Here is a 9,746-nt window from a genome sequence, read left to right on the forward strand (position 1 = left end):
ACCGCTATGAAATGTATTGTTTTTTTGTAATGTTTCTAAATAAAACCAAACGAAATTTTCAATTTTAGCCATTTTATAAATAAAATGAACTTAGCACGCAGTTTTACTGCGTTAAATAAACTGCTTGGTTTTGTCCAAATATCTCGAACGTGTGTTGCGCAATCTCATTCACAACCTGCTCTTACAGCAGAAACTTACAACGTAAAAAGGTAACTGACTGAAATTCTCTGATTCCCATAACGTGCCTCGTCGTGGTACCTGAACCATATCGAACCTTATTTTAATACAATACTTATAACTATCTGTCTACTTTACAAGAAACGTTTATATGGCAGTAAGTATAAAAGAGATCTGTGGCCATTTGTTTGTTTTGTGATCACAAATTCTGACCTTTACGTTTGTTTTGTGTTCTAAAGGACTGACTTTAAATTGTAGTCTATCCTTATATATTATTTAAAGCACATAGGTTATTAAACCGCATTAAAAAATCCTACTTAATTTAATAAATATTTGGTTCATTGTTTAATTAATTGACATGCGTCGGACGAATTATGGCGTGCATACCAGCAATTTGTAAACAAAATTGTGTGTTTACCTGCTATATTCTGCAGGCTGTTTAATTTAATTAGACCTAAATAATGTACGTTTTGTAAGTTTTCTCATATTTATAAATAAATAAACGTATGTAACTTACTTTATCCTCACGCTGCCGGAAAACGACAGTCGTTATCACAAGGATTTAACACCTTGTGCCAGCTTACGAGTTACCATGTATGTTACTTTGTGGGTATTTTGCAATAATTTCTTTTATCAGGGGAAATTACTCAACTGCAAATGCATCAGACTTGGATGCTTTTAGAAATATAGTGGGTGATAACAATGTGGTCACTGAAGCAAGTGAATTACAAGGCAATAATGTTGACTGGATAAAAACTGTAAGAGGACAAAGCACAGTAAGTGTAACTTTACTAACTTATAATTACTAGACTTCCTTTTTAATAATTTTTTGATTTTTCTTTTTTTCTTTTTAAAATACCATTCTTTTGATTATTTTCATTTGCACTGTTTAAGTTTTCTATAGATTTTATTATGCATTTTAACAGGTCTTTTTATTTCGGTTTTATAACGTATTTTATCGATTGTTAATTTAATTTTTAATATATCTGCTTATGATTAATTGGATAAAACCTCTACACGTTTGACATTTATGCTATTCACTTTTTCCATCCTATCAAATCAATTCTTTCAGGTTCTTTTGAAACCAAAGACAACTACGGAAGTTTCCAGAATATTAAAACACTGCAATGAAAGAAAACTAGCAGTTTGTCCTCAGGTTTAGTGTTGATCTTTTAAAATTTTACTCCATATGTTTATTGTGTAAAATTTTAGGGTGGAAACACTGGTCTAGTTGGAGGCAGTGTACCTGTGTTCGATGAAATAATTTTGTCAACTCAAAGAATGAATGAAGTTATTTCTGTTGACCCGTTTTCAGGTAAATATATGTATGTTTTATTTTCTGGAAATAACTTTTTGTATATATTATATATTTATAATAGACATTTATATATATATCTTTTTTTTTTTTTTTCTTTTTTTTAAAGCACTTGACTCTTAAGCAGAAGATACTAGGTTTTAAGCTCAATGCTGATACTAAAGAGGTGGAAGGTGTATAAAACATAATGTGCTTATACTTTTAAAAAATTTTCCTTAAAGACAGGGTAATTTGCAGCGTTTATTTTTTAATAAGAAAGATTGAATGTTCTGCTTTCCAAATATTCCCAACTTTTAAAAAACTATACGTCTGTGAATGAATGAATGTAATTAATAAATGAATGAATGTAACTTGCTTTATCCTCGAGTGGCTGGAAAATAACAGTTCTTAAACACAAGTGTTCTGTTTTTATGAATTTTTCATTTTAATATTTATGACTGAAAAATTGAACAACCAATTAATGACCACTAGGTGGAAGCAATTGCCATTAAGTGTCTTGCCCAAGAACACATAAGCCCACAAGGATAAAAATGGCGAGCCTTGAACCGATTATGTCTGGGTTAGAAACCAGCTCGCTCACAACTTTGCCACGGCACCGGACATACACCTCATGCATGCCAGCTTATGAATTACCATATATATTACTTTAGTAAATGTTGCAGGAGTTATGGTGTGCCAAGCTGGGTGTATTCTTGAAAAGGCGAATCAAGACTTACTGGAGCACGATCTGATTGTTCCTCTTGATTTGGGAGCGAAAGGAAGTTGTCATCTTGGAGGAAACATTTCCACTAATGCGGGAGGACTTCGATTACTAAGATACGGATCACTCAGAGGAAGTGTGCTGGGTGTGGAAGCGGTATGTTTTGCTTTTTTTCAGTATATTTTGTACCTTTTATGTGGTATGTTTGTACTTTTTTATTTTCTGTATATTTAAATAAATAAATGTAACTTGCACTTGCTGTAACTGGAAAACGACAGACACGGGTGTTCATACACCCCGCTAGCTTACGAGGTACCATGTATGTTACTTTGTGAATGATTAAAGGCAGACATGCTAACCAGTAACTGCTTTGTTGTGGTAATGGGCCACAGAAAACCACCAACCATTTCTCGTACCCCTTTCTACAATTGCTTAAATACCAAAACCTTCATATTTAAATTTAAAGTAACCCTGCACCCCTAGAAACAGTTCTCACACCACTGGTTAAAAAGTCCTGTTTTAATCTACATGGGTCAGGTCCTGCGGCATTACAAGCCATGAAATCTGAGATTTAGGCCAGAACTGGCCCATTATACTCAAAGTTGACCCATTACACCCATAGATATACTCTACGTGATGATAAAGCAAGTTGCATTTAAATTGTAATCTTGTACCATTCATTTCTGTTTTGTTTCAAGGTTCTAGCCGACGGTACGGTGCTTGACTGTCTGTCCAAGCTTCGTAAAGATAACACAGGTTACGATATAAAACAACTCATGATTGGGTCAGAAGGAACGCTTGGGTTCGTCACTGCTGTTTCCATTCTCTGCCCACAAAAACCTAAATCTGTTAACGTGGTGTTTTTAGGTAAATACTTAATTGCAATAAATGCGGCTACATCCAATTTATCAGCTATACATAAAAAAAATATATTCACTCACAAAGTAATATACATGGTAACTCATAAGCTGGCACAAGGTGTCTGAACAGCTGTGTTATAACGACTGTCGTTTTCAAGCCACCCAAAGATAAAGCAAGTTACATTTACCTGTTACATTTAATTACTATGAATGCGTCTTAACCAGAGTGTACATGTTCGAGGCTGAATGTTGCTACCATTGTGGGCGTTTGTGCCCATTTGAAAGACCTTTAACAGCATATACTTAGACCTAGTTTCCTTATCACATTATGTGTTGTCTAAATTGGGTAAATTCATTATAAAAACAATTAAAAAATTCTCCCAAAAAAAACAGTACAAAATCCTAAATCTTACATATTTGATATTTTGGTAACTTGTTTAAAGGTGTGAAAAATGGAATGGAACATCACTGTTATAACCACTGTCTATGCCCTGCTATGTGAGAACAAATATTTTACACTTTTTTCACAGGTGTGGATAAGTTTGAAGACTTACTTTTGTTACTGAGAAAAGCTAAGCAGGATCTTGGGGAAATTCTTTCAGCTGTTGAGTTTGTGGATTCCGATTGCATTGGACTTGTTGGAAAGCATCTAAAGTTGGTGAATCCAATAGGAGAGTATGAATTCTACATGCTCATTGAAACATCAGGTAAAATTAAAAAAGACACCATATGTTAAAAACATATAGTAGGGTGGGAAAAGATGAAACACATTTTCATTCTATTTTCTTGTCCCATTTGGTAGTAAATAATGAAAGTATAAAAAAATTGTAAATGGTTTTACAAATTTCTCATTAAAAGATTAATTGGTTGCTTGTGGTTTGAATATATAAGCGGTCATACATTTGTACAGGTATGACAGCTTTATATATAAAAAACTAAAAAAGTTCTCCCCCCCCCTCCCAAAGAACTAAATGAATATATCACAAAAAAAAACTAAATAAATAATTTATAAAAAAGTAAAAATTTCTTAAGTATTTATATTTTTTTAAAATTAAAACTAAATACATACTTCACAACAAATACAAAAACATGTAGAATTAATTAAACTATATGTTTACATAACAGGTTCCAACAGTCAACATGATGAGGAAAAACTTTCATCATTTGTTGAAGATATTATAACATCACAGTTAGCTAAAGATGGTACTATTGCAACTGACTTTAACAAAATGCAGGTAAACCCTAATTAAACTTTATAAATTTTATTTAACTGTTTATATTATAGCCATAAACAACACAAAAATTGTCATCAAACTCTTGTTACTATTTATTGGCTAATATAGTAGGGTGGAGAAAGATGGGACACTTTTTTATTCCATTTTCTCATCCAATTTGGTAGTAAACAAAGAACATTCAAAGAACTATAAAACCGTATCCTCACAACTTCCATAGACCATTGTTAATTGTTTAAAACACGATCAGAATATTTAGATATTATGTGCTAAAGGTTTCCCATCTTCTCCCACCGTCTTATAAAATTTATGTTATGTTAAACTTCTTCAATTTCTTTTATCTCCTCTAGTCCATATGGAAACTGAGAGAAAGTGTGGCTGAAGCTTTGACACACGATGGATATACTTTTAAATACGACGTGTCCTTACCTGCCCATGTTATGTATGATATGGTACACGACACAAGGAAACATCTGAAGGGATTGTATAACTCTGTTGTGGGTTACGGCCATTTAGGTGAGCACAGAACCTAAGTTTTATTCTGTTTAAAATACGGCACCGTGGCAAAGTGGTTAGCGCGTCAGTCTTTAACCCAGAGGTAATGGGTTCAATGCTCGTCGCTGCTACCATTGTGGGCATCGTGTCCATAGGCAAGGGGGTTAACGACATTTGCTCTAACCCGATGGTGACTAATGGATTGTCCAAATTATCAGCACATCCGCACCTCTTAAGTACTTTGCCAGCCTACGAAAACCCACATATCTAACTTTGTGGTTGATTGTTTTTTTTCTGTGTGACTGACTGAAAATTTGAACAACTTTGTGCCAGCTTACGAGTTACCATACCACAAATACAACTTAGCTTAGCAGGTAATTGTTTTTTGATGTATTTTTATTTCCCTAGGTGATGGTAACCTTCATTTGAACGTGACATGTCCTGAATATAACAAAACCATCGCATCGGCAATTGAACCTTTTGTTTACGAATGGACAGCTAAGCACAATGGTAGTATAAGTGCTGAACATGGTTTAGGGTAAGTATATGTTGAATGAATGAATGTAACTTTTTATCCACGCATGGCGGGGCAATTAAAGTTGTTATAGGGCGTTAGTTATACCATTGGTTTTCTGGTTTTATACAGCTCGTGTTCGCTTACGAGTTACCAATGTAACTGTGCAGGTGACTTTTTTGTTTACAAGGATTGTGTAATAGTTCATGCACAGGATGTATCCAGCCATCAAGCATGATTTCCAGAATAGCTTGTAATGGGAGGAGTTAGCGCACATGTATCTATCTCAGAGTTTGGGTTCAAGGCTCGATACTGCTATTATTGTGGGCGTATGTGTTCTTGCACAAGACACTTAAGGCAAATTGCTCCAACACAGTTGTCGTTAAGTGTCATGTCCTACTATACATACGCCAACAATGGTAGCAGCGACGAGCCTTGTACCCATTACTTCTGCATTAGAAACAGGCACGCTAACCCCTTTGCCCTGACGTCGGGCTTTTCTGCCATCTCCCATAGTTTAAAATTTACAGGTTTAAGAAGAGAAACTACATCTCATACACAAAGAGCAAAGAATCGATAAATTTTATGATGAAAATTAAGCAAATGTTTGATCCAAACATGATTTTAAACCCGTATAAGACGCTTCCGGATAAGTTGTAATATTTTGGTTCTATTTTATGTGGGTGAGATCCTACAGCGTGGCACGGGGTCCTAGGATTTAGGCCAAGATTGGCCCATTATCCCAGTATTTTGGTTAAATTATTGTTTAAAAAGTAATTAGTAAGCTGTGATTTTGATTAGGTGAATAGTTAATCTTGCTTTAAATTATGTTTAGTGTACTTTTAGTATTAAATTCGTTGTGCAGCAGTTAAAAGACATTGTACGCTAACAAGATGTTGTTTAATTTTTAATTATTGCATTGTTTTATGTTAAAATTTTGAACTGATGCCATTTTATCGCTGTGTTCTCGCAAAATATGCAAATTATAATTATGATCAAGTTACTTCACCACTGCTGTGGCGATAGGTCTTAGTGTGGAGTTGTACATCAATGTTCTGTTCTATATGGGTAAGGTCCGACAACCGGGCACGTCAAGGGTGCTGGGATTTTTTAAGCTGAGTTTTCTCATGACCTAACTTATATATTTGACAGCTTCGACGCTTCGAGAAACGGATTTATATTTTTCACCGCCACAAGTTCATGTGACCATTATTTTCCAAGTAATATCGACGTTAATATAGAGCACAGAATAGAACGTCACAAATGACGTTCTTCCTTTTAGTTCAAATCAGAACTTTCTTGATAAACAAGCGTCAGTAAACTGACGCCTTTGAAAATCAGTTTAACTAGGCGGGTTCGACCGATACTTTATTATAATATTAAATATGATGGTTCAACATGAATTGGCGATCGCTGGCTTGGTTTTGGTCGTAATATTGGACAGCTCATGTAAGTGTTTTTGTATATTGTTGTTAAAATTTTTTTTTTTGACAATTTTTATGACATAAAGAGTAAAAATTGTTTTTTAACGTATTTATACATCAGCATTGGGGTGGGAGAAGACGAGACACCTGTAGCACATAATATCCAAACATCCTGATCGTGTTTTAAACAATTAACAACGGTCTATGGGAGTCGTGAAAATTCGGTTTTATAATTCTTTGAATGTTCTTTGTTTACTACCAAATAGGACGAAAAAATTGAACGAAAAGGTGTCCCGTCTCCCGCACCCCACTAAGCCGTATTGCGCAATAAAAGCATATGCCTGCTTATTACTATTTTAAGAGATCTATATTAACAGATGCCTATTTCAATGGGAGTCAAGTTATAACAACGTCTTCTGCGACAAATCGAGACACGTTAGTTGTTCACTACAACATGTGTTTGAATTCGGAACCTTTTCGTGTACTTTCATCTGTTCAGGCTGGAGACAAAAACTCATCGTTAAAACTCAACGCTACTGTAACTGAGGCACTGCCAAGTGCTTTTCGTGTTGTATTGGAAAGAACCGATGGAATGCCTGGATGGGATTTGAACTCTGTAACCATTATATGGACCCTCTATATGAAATCAGGTCGGCTAATTAACTTTAACTAAAATACGCGCCAATAACCAACGGTGGCAAAACCGATAGTAGGGTGGGGGGAGATGGGACACCTTTAGCATATAATATCGAAATATCATGATCGTGTTTTAAGCAAAACGCGACAAATTATGTGAGTTGCTAAGATACGGTTTTATAATTCCTTGAATGATCTTTGTTTACTACCAAATGGGATGAGAAAATATAATAAAAGGTTGTCCCATTTCCCCTAACTACACGTTCAGTTTGTTCTACAACGCATTAGACATACAAAATTGCCAAGATCTATACGAAGTCGGCGAGAGGAAAAGTGGAATTTATAAAGTTTATTTGGAAGGAAGCGAAGCAGAAGTTAAAGTATTTTGCGACATGGAAACGGATGGGGGTGGTTGGACGGTAATTAATGATATGTTACTAATTTGTAATAATTTCGATCTCCAAATGTTTTATAAGGTTTCCGGTCGTATTAGAACAGGGTATCAAGGTTCTGTCACTACTACCATTGTAGACGTAAAAGGCTTTGCAAGATACTTAACAGCAATTGCTCCAAAGTGGTTACTAATAGGTTGTCTAAATTGTCAGCCACACAGAAAATATTCACCCACAAAGTTACATACGTGGTAACTCGTAAGCTGGCACGAGTTGTATGAAACAGAACACCCGTGTTATATAACGACCGTCGTTTTCTGCTCACATAGAATAAAACAAGTTATACATTAAATATTTAAAAAATGTCACAGATTCTGGTAAAATTCCCAATCTCTGATACTGTTCGCAGGTTTTTCAGCGTAGAACTGACGGTTCTTTGTCTTTTGACCGAAATTGGTCTCAGTATACAGCAGGATTTGGTAACCTAAACGCAGAATTTTGGTTGGGTAGGTTTCAATGATAAATGTGCTCTCGAAACGCACCCAAAAAATAATTTTCCCAATTTTGCCAGATATTAAACTAAGTTTCTAAATTTTCTAAAAAAAGCGCTAAAGGTAACCTATCTTACCCGACTGTACTTAGGATGGGGTAAGATGGGCCACCTTTTTATGCTGTTTTTTCTTCCATTTGGTAGTAAACAAAGAACATTCAAAAAATTATAACACAGTATCCTTATGGCTACCATATAGACAATTGTTCATTGTTAAAAAGCGATCAGGAAATTTGAACATTTTGTATACTAACGGTTTCCTATCTTACCTCACAGTAATATACGTTATTTTATCGCAGGGCTTGACTTCCTTGAGTTTTCAACAGAAAAGGGGAATTTTGAGCTGCGTATTGATATGACGGGTTGCCTAAATAAGAAGAAATACGCTCAATACACGTAATGTACTTGTGTTCTATGTTGTAAACACTGACAAAATGTTTTTTGACAGATCGTTCAAAATTGGTGGTACAAACTATTTCTTTCCGGATTTACCGGCTCTGTTGCGTGTAAGTAATTTGAATAAGTGTGTGTATAACAGTTGCCTCTGGATACAGGCTAAACAATAATAATGTATAGTAGGGTGGGAAAGATAGGACACCTTTTCATTCTATTTTCTCGTCCCACTTGGTAGTAAACAAAGAACATTAAAAGGAATTATAAAACTGTATCCTCACAACTCCCATAGACTGTTTTTAATTGTTTAGAACATGATTAGAATATTTAAATATTGTGTGCAAAAGGTGCCCTATCTTACCTCACCCTACTATAAAAGAATTAACTTTATTTGTCTCTTCGATTACGGTGGCAAAGATTTTGAAATATTTCAAACGAATAGACAAAAGCGACAAAACAACAATTGTTAAAACACGCTTACAGTTAAAAACATGTTATTATTTAAGAAAATAAGCACGGTCGCTGCACTTATTACCAGACAAACGAGCCATTTAATTATAAATGTTGCAAAAAAAGAAATGTATAATGAAACTGTTTATTGTGCCCGCCAAAGCGAGATAAATAAACTAAAACAAACATATAAATTTTAACTAAATATTTTTAGTGACCTTAAAGCGAGAATAAATAACTTAAAACAATTCATTCGTTTTACCCCAATATTTTTCAGTCGACGCGCTCGGTTTTCACAATGAATATACTTTCTCTACATTCGACCATAAAAGCAGTGCAGATACTCGCAACTGCACCGAGACATACCAGGCAGGCTGGTGGTTCAAAGATTGTTCTCATGCGAACCTGAATGGCATTTACAAACCATGTGAAGTTTCCTCGATGGTTCTCAACTGGTTTCGTTTTGACCGGAGACAGTGGTGGTTGGGGTTGAAATACGTTGAGATGAAATTTCGGCCGAAATTGTTGCCGAAATCAGAAGCAACATTTTTTTTGATAAATGAGTGAATAAATGAGTGAATGAATGAATGCCTGAAAGAATGCGTAAA

At 34.9% G+C, this 9,746-nt stretch overlaps 2 protein-coding genes across 2 annotated transcripts; both read left to right on the forward strand.

Annotated features, from left to right (window-relative positions):
* Positions 1-47: 47 nt before the first annotated feature.
* On the forward strand, positions 48-6,294 carry LOC100177536 (D-2-hydroxyglutarate dehydrogenase, mitochondrial-like). Its single transcript, XM_002131304.5, has 11 exons — positions 48-209; positions 815-953; positions 1,250-1,333; positions 1,390-1,492; positions 2,155-2,348; positions 2,891-3,059; positions 3,583-3,759; positions 4,178-4,287; positions 4,635-4,800; positions 5,188-5,317; positions 5,824-6,294. Exons 1-11 carry the CDS (start codon positions 85-87, stop codon positions 5,951-5,953), a joined length of 1,527 nt encoding a protein of 508 aa, XP_002131340.1. The 5' UTR covers positions 48-84; the 3' UTR covers positions 5,954-6,294.
* A 99-nt stretch (positions 6,295-6,393) lies between these two features.
* On the forward strand, positions 6,394-9,547 carry LOC108951045 (fibrinogen-like protein 1-like protein). The gene is made up of 7 exons (XM_018817666.2): positions 6,394-6,742; positions 7,095-7,367; positions 7,642-7,772; positions 8,155-8,251; positions 8,595-8,691; positions 8,744-8,801; positions 9,416-9,547. The coding sequence occupies exons 1-7, from the start codon at positions 6,679-6,681 to the stop codon at positions 9,545-9,547; spliced, it is 852 nt and encodes a 283-aa protein (XP_018673211.1). The 5' UTR covers positions 6,394-6,678.
* The last annotated feature ends 199 nt before the right edge of the window (positions 9,548-9,746 follow it).

This window comes from Ciona intestinalis, chromosome 1 (assembly GCF_000224145.3).
Source record: "Ciona intestinalis chromosome 1, KH, whole genome shotgun sequence".
Classification (NCBI taxonomy): Eukaryota; Metazoa; Chordata; class Ascidiacea; order Phlebobranchia; family Cionidae; genus Ciona; species Ciona intestinalis.